Source organism: Oncorhynchus mykiss, chromosome 26 (genome assembly GCF_013265735.2).
Source record: "Oncorhynchus mykiss isolate Arlee chromosome 26, USDA_OmykA_1.1, whole genome shotgun sequence".
Lineage (NCBI taxonomy): Eukaryota > Metazoa > Chordata > Actinopteri > Salmoniformes > Salmonidae > Oncorhynchus > Oncorhynchus mykiss.
Genome location: NC_048590.1, coordinates 21691448 through 21708872, shown reverse-complemented (window position 1 = coordinate 21708872; position 17425 = coordinate 21691448). Strand labels below are relative to the sequence as shown.

At 47.2% G+C, this 17425-nt stretch overlaps 1 protein-coding gene across 6 annotated transcripts in view; it reads left to right on the top strand.

The window, feature by feature from the left end:
- The window catches only part of mtss1lb (MTSS I-BAR domain containing 2b), a 68188-nt gene extending 50763 nt beyond the window's left edge, over nucleotides 1–17425 (top strand). Inside the window, exons 4-16 of one of the 6 annotated variants that reach the window (XM_021585968.2) lie at nucleotides 3776–3860; nucleotides 5544–5635; nucleotides 5966–6040; nucleotides 6963–6971; nucleotides 7846–8003; nucleotides 8478–8585; nucleotides 8990–9087; nucleotides 12639–12858; nucleotides 13152–13226; nucleotides 13687–13836; nucleotides 14330–14506; nucleotides 14929–15094; nucleotides 15334–17425. In XM_021585968.2, coding sequence (XP_021441643.2) covers nucleotides 3776–3860; nucleotides 5544–5635; nucleotides 5966–6040; nucleotides 6963–6971; nucleotides 7846–8003; nucleotides 8478–8585; nucleotides 8990–9087; nucleotides 12639–12858; nucleotides 13152–13226; nucleotides 13687–13836; nucleotides 14330–14506; nucleotides 14929–15094; nucleotides 15334–16109 — 2189 coding nt within the window. In that variant the 3' untranslated portion in view covers nucleotides 16110–17425. The remainder of the gene's footprint in view (nucleotides 1–3775; nucleotides 3861–5543; nucleotides 5636–5965; nucleotides 6041–6962; nucleotides 6972–7845; nucleotides 8004–8477; nucleotides 8586–8989; nucleotides 9088–12638; nucleotides 12859–13151; nucleotides 13227–13686; nucleotides 13837–14329; nucleotides 14507–14928; nucleotides 15095–15333) is intronic. The other 5 variants (XM_021585971.2, XM_021585972.2, XM_021585969.2 and 2 more) reach the window with 5 other exon arrangements.

Here is a 17425-nt window from a genome sequence, read left to right as displayed (position 1 = left end):
AGAGCAGTGATGTTTTGGGGCTGTTGCTGGGCAACACGGACTTTCAACTCCTTCCAAATATTTTCTATGGGGTTGAGATCTGGAGACTGGCTAGGCCACTCCAGGACCTTGAAATGCTTCTTACGAAGCCACTCCTTCGTTGCCCGGGCGGTGTGTTTGGGATCATTGTAATGCTGAAAGACCCAGTCATGTTTCATCTTCAATGCCCTTGCTGATGGAAGGAGGTTTTCACTCAATCTCACGATACATGGCCCAATTCATTCTTTCCTTTACACGGATCAGTCGTCCTGGTCCCTTAGGAGAAAAACAGCCCCAAAGCATTATGTTTCCACCCCCATACTTCACAGTAGGTATGGTGTTCTTTGGATGCAACTCAGCATTCTTTGTCCTCCAAACACGACGAGTTGAGTTTCTACCAAAAAGTTATATTTTGGTTTCATCTGACCATATGACATTCTCCCATTCTCCCAATCTTCTTCTGGATCATCCAAATGCTCTCTAGCAAACTTCAGACGGGCCTGGACATGTACTGGCTTAAGCAGGGGGACATGTCTGGCACTGCAGGATTTGAGTCCCTGGTGGCGTAGTGTGTTACTGATGGTAGGCTTTGTTACTTTGGTCCCAGCTCTCTGCAGGTCATTCACTAGGTCCCCCCGTGTGGTTCTGGGATTTTTGCTCACCGTACTTGTGATCATTTTGACCCCACGGGGTGAGATCTTGAGTGGAGCCCCAGATCAAGGGAGATTATCAGTGGTCTTGTATGTCTTCCATTTCCTAATAATTGCTCCCACAGATGATTTCTTCAAACCAAGCTGCTTACCTATTGCAGATTCAGTCTTCCCAGCCTGGTGCAGGTCTACAATTTTGTTTCTGGTGTCCTTTGACAGCTCTTTGGTCTTCGCCATAGTGGAGTTTGGAGTGTGACTGTTTGAGGTTGTGGACAGGTGTCTTTTATACTGATAACAAGTTCAAACAGGTGCCATTAAATACAGGTAATGAGTGGAGGACAGAGGAGCCTCTTAAAGAAGAAGTTACAGGTCTGTGAGAGCCAGAAAAATCTTGCTTGTTTGTAGGTGACCAAATACTTATTTTCCACCATAATTTGCACATAAATTCATAAAAAATCCTACAATGTGATTTTTCTGGACTTTTTTCTCATTTGGTCTGTCATAGTTGAAGTGTACCTATAATGAAAATTACAGGCCTCATCTTTTTAAGTGGGAGAACTTGCACAATTGGTGGCTGACGAAATCATTTTTTGCCCCACTGTGTGTGTGTGTGTGTGTGTGTGTGTATGTGTATATATCTATATCTCACACACACAGCTGCACATACCTAGCTACACACACATAGCTAGACACCTAGCTACACACAACTACACACAGAGCTAGACACACGCTGGCCTAATTTGTTTCCCAGATGTGAGACTTTTTTTTTTTCTCCCTCATCTTGTTGTTGATCTCTTGTGGATGTTGTTATGAGAGCGAGAGAGAGGAAGTTCATAAGAATATAAAACAGGAAGAGAATATATTAAAAGGAGGGAAAACAAACACACACACACACACACACACACACACACACACACACACACACAGGCTGTTACATTCTCTCCCCAGCAGTTAGCTCTTTAGAATGTGTGAGGAGATCCCTCTCAGCACTGCCTCTCTCTCTCTCTCTCGCTTTCTGTCCCCCTCTTTCTCTCGCTTTCTCTCCTCTCTCTTTTTGTCACTAGCTATCAACCTCTCTCTCCCACTCTGTTTCGCTCTCCTGCGCTCTCTCAACTTTAACTTTCAATTTCAAGGTGCTTTATTGGCATGACATTAGGCATTATTTCATATTGAGGTTAGAAAATGCCCCCACTCCTTCCGTTTGTGTGTGGGAGGAGGGTGTAGGGTTAGGGGGGCATTGCCCTGGGCTGGATGAATACATGGTTGCTGGGTAATTAAGCAATACGGCTCGGGGGGGTGTGGTAAATTGACCATATACCACGAACCCCCAAGGTGCCTTATTGCTATTATAAACTGGTTAGCAACGTAATTAGAGTAGTAAAAATATTTTTTTTGTCATACCCGTGGTATACAACAGCTGTCAGCCAATCAGAATTCGGGACTTAAACCACCCAGTTTATAATTATGAATAGACATTCTCTGTATTTTAACAGTGTGTGTTCACGGAGACTGACCTTTTAGTCTCTCTCTGTCTCTCTGCAGGAATCACTGATTTGACTTTAGGCATCCAAGTGAAGGAGGGCCCAGCAGTACAGAAGGCGGATAGCTTTACCGGCATTGTCAATAATAAGTCCTTCCCTTAATAAGTCCTTAGTTTGGTTCATCTCTAGATGTCATTTGGCAAAAATGACTTTCACAAATGAACAAGTACCCCCCACCCCCCTTCTCATTTGTCCCTCTCAATGTGTATACATTTGAATACTAGGAGCCCATCTCTCTCACCAGTCTTATAGGTATGACCTCACCAAGATGAGGCCAAGGTCACAGGAGGTGATGGCTGTACCGATAGGGATGGGGTGGACCAGGGGGCAGGATGCTCGGATTGACTCAGATAGGATCCTGCTGTCTCAGTCCAGGTCACTCTCATGGTGTGTACACACACACACAGTGTCAATGAGCGACTGGGAGACGGGGAGGACTAATATGATGATATGACTTAAGTGAAGGAGCTGGCTTCTCTGCACTTAATCTGAGGTTGAAGGGTCTGCTTGTCCAACAGGAGTAATCAGACGGAGTTTTGGCAACCCCTCTCCCTCCCACTGGGGCACGTGTAGGGCCAGGGGTGTAGTCAGAGCCAACCCCGGGTATAGGGAGAGAGAGGGGTGTGGATAGGGTGGGGTTTGACCAGATAACCCCTTAGCACCAAGATTAGGGAGTAGAGGGTTAAATCCTGTCTGTACGCTGTCCAGAAATCTGGGTGAAATCTGGGTTCAGCTCTCTAACCCTGATGTTAGAGGCTATCAGACTAAGAGATTGCATGTATTAGATACTAGAACTCCAGATGTGACTCTTCCTACTCGCATGTTCTCTATCATATTGCCTAGTCACTTTACCCCTACAGTATGTACATAGCTACCTCAATCACCTTGTACCTCTGCACATCGACTCGGTACGGGTACTCCCTGTGTATAGCCATGTTATTTTTATTCGTTATTCACTTTCTATTTATTCTCCGTGTCACTATTTCAATTTGTGTTGTCTTTTTAATTCTGCGTTGTTGGAAAAAGACCCGTAAGTTAGCATTTCAGTGTTGGTCTACACCTTGTTGTTTACGACGCATGTGACCAGTAAAATGAGATTTGAATTGGAGTGCTTGTTTCTTCACTGGAGTGTATACTCTGAGGCTCTTTCGACGCCAGTAACACCGGTGGTTGCTTGGCTCAGCTTCTTTGGAAGCAAGTGAAGTGGCCCGCTCAGAGTCCGGGATCAGCTTTTTCCAAATGTTCTTCCTGGGCTAAAAATAGCCTGATGTTTATCAGAGTTCCAGGTTACTCACTCACAGTCTCACGCTCACTATACACATACTGTACACTACACTCACACACACTGCGTAGGCCTCTGTCCTTAATATCTTTATTTGGACTAGGGCAGGAGTGTGTATATTACCTCCAGGTTGCTGCTGTCTGTTGGGAGTGAATATTAAACAGACCTCAGTGGGCAGTCTGTTTGGTGGTCTGTCTGGCTTGTCGGTCTGCAGTATACATTACGTTGACTGACTGTTTTCCAGAGTGTTTCCCTAACCTCCTCTGTGTTGTGATCTCTTTCAGGTGCCACCAGAGACATTGGATCAGCTCTTACCAGGATGTGCATGCGGCATCGCAGCATCGAGGCCAAACTGCGCCATTTCACCAAGTAAGTCCCGCCCTCTTACACAGGCATCCTCCTATAGGCCTAGCTCTGTCCCTGCTATCACTCCGTTAGTGGGGATTGGTCCCGTGAACTGTCAGTCACTGCTCTGTGTAAAATGTATCTTTGACGATGGTAGCCAACAGTAATGAGTAGTAGCTGTCATCCCATCCATGTTCCTTGGCTGACCTTCTGAAAGTCTGTGGTAAGCTTTGGACAAACTGTGACTCTTGTTTTTGGTTCAGAAGCTACAACCGTATGGAAATGTGAATAGGTGGCAGGTCTAAATTTACATTTATGTTATGTGGCAGACACTCTTATCCAGAGAGACTTACAGGAGCAATTAGGGTTGTGCCTTGCTCAAGGGCACATCGGCAGATTTTTCACCTAGTCGGCTCTGTGATTCGAATCAACAACCTTTTTGATGACTGGCGCAACACTCTTGACCGCTAGGTTACCTGCCGCCCAGACTCTCTTCACGGTGGGAGAGGGAATTCACACGTGTCATCCTCCACTGAGTGAGCTACCGGTCATGGGTTTTCCATGTAAGTCTATCCCAGTGTTTGGGTCGGGTCTGTGGTAATGTGGAAATAGGAGTGCAGAACACTTGTGCGTGTGTGATTTAGACACAAGATCACCTCAGACTGGTTATTCTACACACTATCTAGACTGGAACCCTCTCTCCCTAAAATGTGTGATGCAGACAGGAGACGGAGGGAGGAGAAAACAGAATGTGAGGACAAAAACCCTCCATCTCCCTCCCCTCTCCCCAAATCCCAAGCACCTCATTATAGGACGTCTGTAGACTCTTCTCTCGGACACGTAGACTAAATGAATGGAACCACCAGCAGCAAGCAGCCCGCTCTGTTCTAGACCACACAGTAAATCTCAAAGAAAGGAATCCATTATATTATGTCTGCAGTCCCAAATCAGAAGCTATTACCACCATGGTGGTGTCTGTGGTGATGAAGATGATGGTGAGGATGGTGGTGTCTTGTTGGGTGGTGTTTACATTCCTAACAAAGCATTTCTGGGAGCAAAAGTTTCCTGCCCCTGTGGTGGCACATCAACACTGGTCTCCTAACCCGTCTACTTTGCGCCACACTATAAACAGGGCTGAAGTCCACATCAGCACTGTGCTGTCAGTCTGTGATTGGTCGACCTGGGAGGCTGCCGTTTCCACACTCCACCATGGGACTCCCAGCTCATCCTGGAGTGATGGGGGTGTGCAGATGTGTCACATACCAGAAATAGTGAAGTGGGACGAGCCACGAAGGAGAATTTATATAACCGCTTTCCCTTTCTAAAGATCTCATACCTTAGAGCGTATATTTTCCATGGTTTCATAAGAAAACATATCATTTTTAGAATTCATCACGGCAAAGACTCATTTTGTCCACGTGTTCCATGTGATGTGTGCCAGATGAAGCCACATTGTTACATTTTAAATGGATAAGAAAATCATTATAGCCTCCCGAGTGGCGCAGCGGTCTAAGGCAGTGACTCGACCTTCGCCTCATCCCGAGCCCGTTAGGGAGCTGCAGCGATGAGACAAGATCGTAAATTGGATATCACGAAATTGGGGAGAAAAAGCGGGTAAAAAAAGATAATACAAGTAAATCGTTATTATAACCGTTAATTAACACACCCGTTGTACCTCGCGCTTCCTCTTTCCCTCTGTCCTCCCAGTGCTCTGATGGAGAGCTTGATCACTCCTCTCCAGGACAGGATTGAGGATTGGAAGAAGACCGCCAACCAGCTGGACAAGGACCATGCCAAAGGTGAATAATAATATTATTGGATTGGATTTATATGGCGCCTTTCTACTCAAAGCGCTTTACATAGTAAGTGGGGAAACTCATGTGGCACCCAACCTGGGTGATGCACGGTAACCATTGTTGTGCCAGAGCGCTCACTGCACATCAGCGAGCATGGTGGAGAGGTGAGGAGTGTTGTATGGCAAGTAGGAATGAGGGGGGGATGACTAGGTGGCCATGATGAAAACATCATGATGGAGGTGGGACACAGGCAGGGTACCTCTGGCCAATCATATTCACCTCTGTCTCCGCTGTCCAAAGTGGATGACATTCTGTCCCCTCTCTCTCCTCCAGAGTACAAGAGATCTCGTCATGAGATCAAGAAGAAGTCCTCAGACACCATGAAACTGCAGAAGAAGGCCCGGAAAGGTAGGCTGCTCCTCTTCTCTCTCTCTCCGACTGACAGCTAGCATGGCTGAACACTCCAAACTGCCCTCTCCGGCGATCCAGCGCTCTATCACAGCATGTTGTGCATTTTGTTTGGGCTCGATAACTATAGGTTAACCCGGACATTCTCTGTTATGTAACGATCTCAGCTGTGTCTTCCCTTCAGCATGACATTACAGTAGTACTAGTAGTAGTGCTGAAAATGTCAAGGTCAAATTCTCAAGGTGAGATCCTTTGCCAAGGCATTCTGACTATATCAGTGTTTTTTTTTGTGTTTTTTAAGCGTTTGACATAGCTGACGTGTGTTTGCAGATTGTTGACGATTACAGTTTGGTCTTTTAAAAGGGCCATCGCCTCAAATCACTACAGAGAGGGGGTGAAATGAGGGAAGCCGCAGTGAGGGAGGGAGAACATAGCTCCACTCCATGTTAGTGAAGACTGAGGTTATAGAGCAACACTCTCCCCTGGTGGTCAGGATGATAATGACACGCCTTCCCTCATTCGCGATATAACAGTTCACTCTGATCCAGCAGCCAATAAATACTGTTGTCTATTTAAGGCTGTTTCTAGACAGTTGCCAGGCAGATGCAAGAATCTAAAATGATGAACTGAGGTGTATTTAATCTGAAAACCGATGTTTGGGTCGAATTGGTTTTGATTTGGCTGCAACAGTGTTTTTGCTCTAACCGTGCCCACTTTGGCTGTGAACTGAGCTGTGATGGCTTCCTTGTACTAACCCTAACGATGAGCTCAACGATCTCTGCTCTCTCTCCTTTACCCCTGTCACCCCTCTGACCCTCTATATGTCCCCCAAATTCCTCCTCTCATCCATCTTTGTTGTCCCTTCCTCCTTTTTCTCTCCCCTCCTCTCTCCCTCTCTCTGTGGTTGATTTCCGTTCTGTAGAAATCCAGGGTAAGTATGTGGTTCTCGTCCCACAACACTGCTATGCTACAGCTTCTTCTTTACATGTATTCTGTGTAGAGGGGCTTCCCATGACTATTGGGAGACAGTAAATGGCTACGTGGTTTACATCACTATAATGCATTTGGCCTGATACACTCATCTTCAGGTAGTTTGGCCTGCTAGCTGCAACCTTTTAAACGTCTTCTTTCTGATCCCTCTGGAAAGCTGCCCTGTGATATTTGTGACTCCTGCATGACTTGTTGTTCTAAAGCTCTTTCTGCTTTCTGCTCACAGCACTGGTTGCTGTTGACTAAGACCCCCCTCCCCCCCACCCCCCCTCCTTGCTTCTCTACCATGGTCATCTCTGACACTACTCCCTGCTGCATGACTTAACATTACAAGACATTTTGAAGACACTTTAATTTGTTCATTTTTTTTTTCATTATTTGGTTTATCTCATGTAGATACCGTACCAGTGTAGTATTTGTAGATCATTCTGTCCTGTGTCCATGGTGTCTGTTATTGGCTTGGGGGACCGAGAAGGGAGGGATGGGAGGAGGGGAGGGATGGGAGGAGCGGAGGGGCGACATTTTGTCCCTTCAAGCCCAGACACACCACACATTTTCTAATCTTTTCTTTCTCTCCTTCTCCTCTCTCTTGTGTGTCACACTTTGGTTTTTCCTTGTGACCTCTCTGTTACCCTCTTCTCCTGCTTTTGTCCTTCTACCATCCCCTGTCCTCTTCCTCGTCCCGCTCCCTGCATTCTCTCTCCATTCCCAATCCCCGCCACTCCCTGTATACTATGTCCCTGCCCTCTGTTTCCCTTTCCCTGCTCCTTGTTCCTGTCACCCTGTCCCCTGTGCTCTTCCTCCTGGCTTCCCAGGCCGAGGGGACCTGCAGCCCCAGCTGGATAGTGCCATGCATGATGTGAATGACATGTACCTGCTGATGGAGGAGACAGAGAAGCAGGCGGTGCGCCGCGCTCTGGTGGAGGAGAGGGGACGCTTCTGCACCTTCATCGGCTTCCTGCAGCCTGTGGTGGTAAGACTGGAGGAGGGGAGGCAGGGGCTGTATGGGGAGGGGAAACACCAGGGAGCTGGGGTGAGACATAGGACCAATCCCTAAACGTCCCGTCATCCCTACGCTTTATGCACTTGTGGAGATCTGAGAGGTTTTGATTGGTGCAAGCAATATGGTAAAACTTCCATCGAGCCTATCAGAGGGTGAGGTGGAGCTATTACTAGGTTGCTCATACCAATCAAATCCTATCATGTGTTTAGGGGACGATTTGGGATTGGGCCAGAGTGAAGATGAAACGGGAGGAGGGGAGACTTGTCAGGGGCTGAAACCTAACTTGGGGGGAGAAAAGTCAATAAGCGACCAGCTAAAATATACTCACATTGCCCTCTAGTGTTGAGTCAAAGCTGAACAGTTGTAGTCATTCACATAAGGCCAACGCTATTGCCATAAATAATAACACTAACTGACTGAAATGAGTCTCGTTGTTTTGATCAGAATGGAGAGATTGCCATGCTGGGAGAGATCACTCACCTCCAGGCCATTATTGATGACCTCACTGTGCTCACCACTGATCCCCACAAACTGCCCCCCGCCAGCGAGCAGGTGCCGACACTCTCTTCTAAGATATATTTGTATTGTTTTTAGTCTAGTATTTTAGTCTAATGCACCATCTCTCAGTCCCACTGTCTAGACAGAGGTCATGAAATGCTAGGTGGAAGAGTGCTTGTGTGATAGAGTGAAATGTGCCATAACAATAATAGCATCATAATGTGTACCAGCAAGCAATATGCTATTAATTTATCTTAATGTGATAAAGATGTCGGTTTGTACAGAGTTTGATTAGTAATGCCTAGGAATTCCTACAGGGGAAGCATGCAGTTTACCAGCTCATGCATTACAACTTAAGCTAATGCTAATGTGTCCATGTGAATCGTTCTCATATTTCCCCCCTTTCAGGGGTATAACACTTATATGGTGCTGACTGGTTTGTCCTCGCTCTCTCCCAGGTGATTAAAGACCTGAAGGGTTCAGACTACAGCTGGTCCTACCAGACCCCTCCCTCCTCCCCCAGCAGTTCTGGCTCCAGGAAGAGCAGCATGTGCAGGTACGAACCAGAGGGAGACAGGACACATGGACTAGAAATACAGACATTTGTATTGACCTGGATTCATTTGATTTGCTCAACAAAGGGAGGGGGGGGGTTGTTTTGATCCAAGGTGTGTGGATGATATGTTGTAGGCTATGTGAGTGTGATCATGCAGTATATCTGACAATAAAAGGTGACAGCGAAAGTGTCAGTGAGAGGTGGGGATCAGATATGTGTCGTGTCTTAGTAAAAGAGGCGCCCCTGCATGGCTGCACATGTCTGTCTGTATGAGAGTCTACTGAGTGTCTGTCTGCTGGTCCATGTGTCTGTTGTCCTACTGTGTCCTCTGTCCTCACAGTTTAATCACAGATGGTGCCATATGGCTTGCAACACTCAGAGCACTAAAGAAAAGTATTTTTTTTTCTCTTAGTGGTGAAAATTACAACTTAAAACAGACGTTTGATGATAACGAATAGCACATAACATTTATGTTAGAATGTAGAGTTTTTTTTCAAAATAATCCCTGTTTCCATGTGTGATGAAGTAGGACACTTATTAGGCCTGAAGTGGTGTCTTCTATTCTGAAGAAGTATCTCTCAGGCTTGTCACGATAGTGCTCTGTGTCGCTTGTGTCACTGTCTGGGAGGCCATGTCTTCGGGCATGCCAGCAACCCTGCCCTGTACCCTGTGTGTCTAATCTACCCATGCTTGATTCTCACACGGTCTTAACTTGTCATTCCATGTTTCCTCTTCCTCTCCCTTCCCAACCCTCTACCTCTAACCCCCCCCCCCCCCCCCCCCCCCCCTCCACCCTCAACATGTCTATCCCCATCCCTGCATGTGTGTGTCTCCCAATCTCTCCACTTCGCATTCACACTTACCCTTGGTGTTCTGTGTGTTTGGCATCTTCACTATTTCCTGTGGTTTAATCACTTCCTATTCCTCTGTATTTGCACGGCCTCTCTCTCTTCCTGTGTGTTTGGCTTCTCCACTCTGTGCTTCCTTCCCCCCTATTCTGGTTGGGTTCCCCTATTTCACTGCTGCTGCTTTCTACTTTCAACTTCAACTTGGAAATGTCCTCATCTTAACCTCTGGCCATCATATAAACTACCAACCATATAAACTACCCGTCCCTCTCATATGAACTCTACCCATCATATAAACTACCAACCATATAAACTACCCGTCCCTCTCATATGAACTCTACCCATCATATAAACTACCAACCATATAAACTACCCGTCCCTCTCATATGAACTCTACCCATCATATAAATTACACGTCTCTCTCATACGAACTCTACCCATCATATAAATTACACGTCTCTCTCATACGAACTCTACCCATCATATAAACTACCCGTCTCTCTCATACGAACTCTACCCATCATATAAACTACCTGTCTCTCTCATATAAACTCTACCCATCATATAAACTACACGTCTCTCTCATACGAACTCTACCCATCATATAAACTACCCGTCTCTCTCATATGAACTCTACCCATCATATAAACTACCCGTCTCTCTCATATGATCTCTACCCATCATATAAACTACCCGTCTCTCTCATACGAACTATACCCATCATATAAACTACCCGTCTCTCTCATATAAACTCTACCATCATATAAACTACCCGTCTCTCTCATATGACCTCTACCCATCATATAAACTACCCATCTCTCTCATATGAACTCTACCCATCATATAAACTACCCGTCTCTCTCATATGAACTCTACCCATCATATAAACTACCCGTCTCTCTCATATGAACTCTACCCATCATATAAACTACCCGTCTCTCTCACATGAACTCTACCCATCATATAAACTACCCATCATATAAACGACCTGTCTCTCTCATATGAACTCTACCCATCATATAAACTACCCGTCCCTCTCATATGAACTCTACCCATCATATAAACTACCCGTCTCTCTCATATGAACTCTACCCATCATATAAACTACCCGTCCCTCTCATATGAACTCTACCCATCATATAAACTACCCGTCTCTCTCATATGATCTCTACCCATCATATAAACTACCCGTCTCTCTCATATGAACTCTACCCATCATATAAACTACCCGTCTCTCTCATATGAACTCTACCCATCATATAAACTACCCGTCTCTCTCATATGAACTCTACCCATCATATAAACTACCCATCATATAAACTACCCGTCTCTCTCATATGAACTCTACCCATCATATAAACTACCCGTCTCTCTCATATGAACTCTACCCTTCATATAAACTACCCGTCTCTCTCATATGAACTCTACCCATCATATAAACTACCCGTCTCTCTCATATGAACTCTACCCTTCATATAAACTACCGTCTCTCTCATATGAACTCTACCCGTCATATAAACTACACGTCTCTCTCATATGAACTCTACGCATCATATAAACATTCCCGTCTCTCTCATACGAACTCTACCCATCATATAAACATTCCCGTCTCTCTCATATGAACTCTACCCATCATATAAACTACCCGTCTCTCTCATATGAACTCTACCCATCATATAATCTACCCGTCTCTCTCATACGAACTCTACCCATCATATAAACTACCCATCATATAAACTACCCGTCACTCTCATACGAACTCTACCCATCATATAAACTACCCGTCCCTCTCATATGAACTCTACCCATCATATAAACTACCCGTCCCTCTCATATGAACTCTACCCATCATATAAACTACCCATCATATAAACTACCCGTCTCTCTCATATGAACTCTACCCATCATATAAACTACCCGTCTCTCTCATATGAACTCTACCCTTCATATAAACTACCCGTCTCTCTCATATGAACTCTACCCATCATATAAACTACCCGTCTCTCTCATATGAACTCTACCCTTCATATAAACTACCGTCTCTCTCATATGAACTCTACCCGTCATATAAACTACACGTCTCTCTCATATGAACTCTACGCATCATATAAACATTCCCGTCTCTCTCATACGAACTCTACCCATCATATAAACATTCCCGTCTCTCTCAAATGAACTCTACCCATCATATAAACTACCCGTCTCTCTCATATGAACTCTACCCATCATATAATCTACCCGTCTCTCTCATACGAACTCTACCCATCATATAAACTACCCATCATATAAACTACCCGTCTCTCTCATACGAACTCTACCCATCATATAAACTACCCGTCCCTCTCATATGAACTCTACCCATCATATAAACTACCCGTCCCTCTCATATGAACTCTACCCATCATATAAACTACCCGTCTCTCTCATGAACTCTACCCACTGCTTGCTCTGCTCCTCTGGCCGATACATCACTGTACCTTGCTACCATCAATCTCCCTTCTTTTCCCCTTTCTGTCTCACTTCATCACTCTCTCGCCATATCCATCTCTACACACCATCGTTCAATTTCCTACCTTCTCCACCTCTTTCTTCATAAATGTGGTTTATATCATATCCCCATACCTTAAACACTTCCCTTCACCCTGCCTGACCCTCTTCCCTGCCCCCTCACCACCCTCTCACCCTGGCCCCACCCCCCTGCAGCAGTGTCAACAGCGCCCACAGTAGCGCCTCTCGCTCCTCCGGAGGCTCTCAGACTCACTCACCCAGTTCGTCCTATCGCTACCGCAGCCTGGCCCAGCCGCCACCAGGGAACGCTCACCGCCTCAGCAGCGTCTCCTCCCACGACTCAGGCTTCATATCACAGGACGCCAACGTCTACTCCAAGCCTCCCTCGCCCATGCCCTCTGACATCACCAGCCAGGTATGACTGCCATCACAGATATGTATGGTGTGACTGCTGTCACGGATGTGTATGGTGTGACTGCCGTCACGGATGTGTATGGTGTGACTGCCGTCACGGATGTGTATGGTGTGACTGCCGTCACGGATGTGTATGGTGTGACTGCCGTCACGGATGTGTATGGTGTGACTGCCGTCGCTGCAGTGCTGAAACGTAGCTCCGCCCCCTCCTTGGTTTTATTTCCTCCACTCTTCTGCCTGATGTCTCTTGGTTTTGCATTCATTCTCCTTCTCGACCTCTCTTCCTTTCTGCAGAAGTCATCAAGCTCCGCATCCTCCGAGGCATCCGAGACCTGCCAGTCAGTCAGTGAGTGCAGCTCTCCCACAACGGTCAGTACAACAGCTCCCTCGCTCTCCTGTCCTAATGTGTGGATCTCCCGTTTCTTTCAGTCTGTCACACGATTAACTGACTTTGAATCAGAATGTGAATACACTATAGCCGTGCTCTGTAATGTTGTGCCGTATACGGTGTATGAGAGAAGCTGGTAAAACTGACCAGCTGGATTCTCTCCCTAAGTGTGTGTACTTCATCAGCCCAGGGGAACTTGTGGTCATCTGCTCTGTCACTGCTGATTTCTTGTCTTTGCCCTCTTCTGCTACTCATACACTTTGTGTGTGTTTGGGACTGCAGATGCACGTACTTGCGTGCATGCACCTGTGTGCGTGTGTTTGTGTGTGTATGTATGTATGTACGGTATGACCCAGAGGTCACATCACAAAGGCTCCTCCCATAAGCCTTTGGCGTTGATGGACGCTCTGACGATCACGATCTTGTCTCTCCGTTCCGCAGTTTGGCTCGTCCTTCGCTACCTTCCGTCCTGCTCTCTCTCACACTGGCTCCATCAGGCCTCTCTCTGTCATACTTCCTGCGTCCCCACCCTATAACTGCTCCCCTGGATCCAACACTACCTCTCCCACATCAAAGGTTCCTTGCTGGAAGGTTTGTTTTCATCTGCACACTTTACTTTGCAATTTTTGGTTATTTATTTTTTTGGTTTGTGTTTTAATTTGTGCTTCTTGAGTTAACGCTTATTCACCAAGTTTTTATTTTCATTTCACCATCTGCTTAACTCATTCATGACTTCATTACTTTGCTCCCTAACCTGTGTGCCTTTTGTGTTGTCGTTGGCCAACAGTCTCACCCCCTGGTGTCAAATCTCCTGTGTGGTGATTTGCTAAACTGAGCAGGCCATGGGTGGAACCCATTTCACCTTTCGAAGTCTCAGAAACTCAAAAGGCTTCAAACCAATAAACCCACTCATCAACTTGGCCCAATACCAAACACTCACTCGCACACAATGAGGAATCCCCCCCCCCCCCACTGTACCCAGATGAAAGGCGTCAGACTGCTGGATAGTGAACGGGTCTCTCTCATTAGAGAGTTCACTCTGTTGCTTTTCACTGCTTCTTATTAACCACCCCCACCTCTTCAGGATTGGTCCAAGGCAGGTTCTTATGAGCAGCCATTGGCTGCCACGCTTCAGCGGCGGAAGGAGCCCCTGGATAGGCTGAGGGAGAGCGAGGTATCCCCGGGCTCCCAGGGATATGCTGGTGCTCACCCAGACGATGTCCAGAGGCCCCGAATGACCCCCGCCACCATCGCTGCCAAGGTAAGAGATTTACCTCACAATGGTGTGAATACAAGACACATTCAGCTATATCACAACTGTTGTATTTTAACCCCAAATTGGATTTTGGTGGTTGTAGTCTGTCCGTTGTGCTTGGTAGTGGTCCCGTGCTCCTACCGTATGATGTGTTTTCTAAGGCAATTGATTGCGATACAGTTAGATCCTAGATTGCAATACGATTCTGGAAACCTTGAACTTTTCATCCTAATCATGCGTTAGTCCCGTGTTAGTCCACTAGTCACGTGTAGCTCAGTTGATAGAGCATGAAGCTTTCAGAGGAAGGGTTGTGCGTTCAATTCCTATGAGGGACCTGTACGAAGAAAAGTGCTCTGATGTACGCACTCTGTAAGTTGCTCTGGATAAGAGCATCTGCTAAATGACAATGCGTTGTTGCTTCCTCCCAGCACGGCGAAGAGGTGTCTCCAGCAGCCAGTGACCTGGCCATGGTCCTGACCCGTGGTCTCAGCATGGAGCAGCAGAAGAGTAACAGGGACTCCCTGCAGTACTCTAGTGGCTACAGCACCCAGACCACCACGCCCTCCTGCTCCGAGGACACTATCCCCTCTCAGGGTACCACTCTGACACGTACACTCCTTCTCTCGTAGAGTAAACACCAATACATACAGAAGTCAACCTCACTTACATTAACCAACAGAGAATGCACTCACTGTCCTCTCTCAAGGTAACAGACATGTACTATACCCACTCACAACTTAAAGAGTACACACATCCCTTTACTTGGTAGCTCTCCACCGAGATGCAACACTGAATAGCACACCACATCCCTCCTGTCTTTCTCTCTCCCCCAGGGTCGGATTATGACTGCTACTCTGTGAATGGAGATGCCGAAGGTGAGGCGTCAACTGACTTTGACAAGTCCTCCACCATCCCCCGCCACAGCAACATCGGCCAGAACTACCGCCGCATGATCCAGACCAAGAGGCCGGCCAGCACCGCTGGTCTGCCCAGTGGGGCCCAGGGCGGAGTGCCTGGAGGGGGAGGGGGCATTGGGACCCCTGGGACTGCCACCATCCGCCGAACCCCATCCACCAAGCCGGGTGTGAGGCGCACCCTGTCCAACGCGGGCCCCATCCCTATCCGCCCCCCCATAGTGCCAGTGAAGACACCCACGGTGCCTGATGCTCCTGGGGGGTACCCCGGGCCTCCGGTACGTGTGGGCAGTGAGGAGTGCGTGTTCTACGTGGCGGATGACTCCTCCCCCAACACGTTGGAGTATGTGAAGGCCTCTCCCAAGCGTCTGAGCCTGCCCAACACAGCGTGGGGGTCTGGGGGAGCGATGGAGATGAGTGTGTATGTCCAGCACGGCTCTGAGGAGGACCAGATGATAGCCGCTAACCGCCACAGCCTGGTGGAGAAGATAGGAGAGCTGGTGGCCAGTGCCCATGCCCTTGGGGAGGGACAGTTCCCCTTCCCCAACCTTCCTGATGACCCCCCACCTGGCCCGGCCCCCCAGCACGACCCCCAGGCCACCGGGTCAGGCACCGACGTGCTGGTGTCCATCCGCAGGGGTGTGCGGCTCCGCAAGACCGTCTCCAACGACAGGTCAGCGCCCAGGATTTTGTGATGGTCCGGAGCGGAGGTAGCGCAGCCTGCACCCACCGTGGTGCCCCAACCACTACATACAGTACTGACTCTGTAGTAAAGAAGTGAATATGACAACAGAAGATTACAAAAAAACTAGTTTTAATTAGACGTAAATGATAAATAACAATAATAATGCTGATAATGAAAAAGTAAACAATGAATAATAATGACAGGCTCTGGCCACTATAACTCTGTCGTGTCTGGGCGCATGTTTGTTTAATTAGCACCACCATCACCATGGGATCCTCAGACTGTATATAGAGAGACTGTCTGGACTGACTGCCGAGAGAGAGACTGTTTATAGGGACCTGGACTTCCAGCCACCCTCTCCACCTCCTCCCACAACCACCCAACTCCTCACCCAACCTCTTACACCCCCCCCCCCCCCCCCCCCCATTCTAGAGTAAAACAGAGGGAAGCAGGTGGCGGAGAGACAGATGAAAAGTGGGGTCAATAGGGGGTCCCATCTCTCCCTTTAGCTCGGGCCACAAGGCTCTGACAATGCACTGTTAGCTTTAAACCATGGCTAACCGTGTGTGTGTGTGTGTGTGTGTGTGTGTGTGTGTGTGTGTGTGTGTGTGTGTGTGTGTGTGTGTGTGTGCGCGCGTGTGTAAGAGGTGGGCAGAGTTCTGCTGCAGGTCAGCCGGTTGTATTTGAGGGTGGGGCTTCTCTCCTCTGTGTCGTTTGTTGTTACCCTCACACAGGGCACACACTGGCTAAATCAATGTCGTTTCCACATCATTTGAATGAAATAATGTTGGACCGACGTGGAATAGATGTTGAATTGACGTCTGTGCCCAGTGGACTGTTTTTATTGTGACATTTGATTTCCTGTTACCACTGTATGAGAAGCTACAAAATGAAGCCAGGCATATATATTTTCTAATTCCAGAGAGAACATGTTAATAAGAAATGGAGCAATAAATGTGTTTTATTTTCTGCTTGCGGAGTGGAGGAGAAACAGAAGCTGTTATCTTAGGTTTAGGTTCTCTTTTTTTAACTTGCAGGCAATCATCAGGCATGCTCAAGTACACATGACAGTGGCTGTCTAACTTTGGCCATTGGCTTTTCTCAAGTCCTGGCCTGATGTGTTACAAAAAAACAGAAAAATCCTAGAAAACTGAAGCACTTTGAAGGTTAGTTTCTAGTGTGACCACTAGGAGTCAGTGTGGTCACGCTATGTGATGAGACGAGGGTGCTGGGGGACTGAGACAGTTGGTTGTCATGCGGTGTGCTGAGTGCGTGCCACAGACCAGTGAGTGAAGCAGTTCAATTGGTGAGAGAATAGGAAGATCG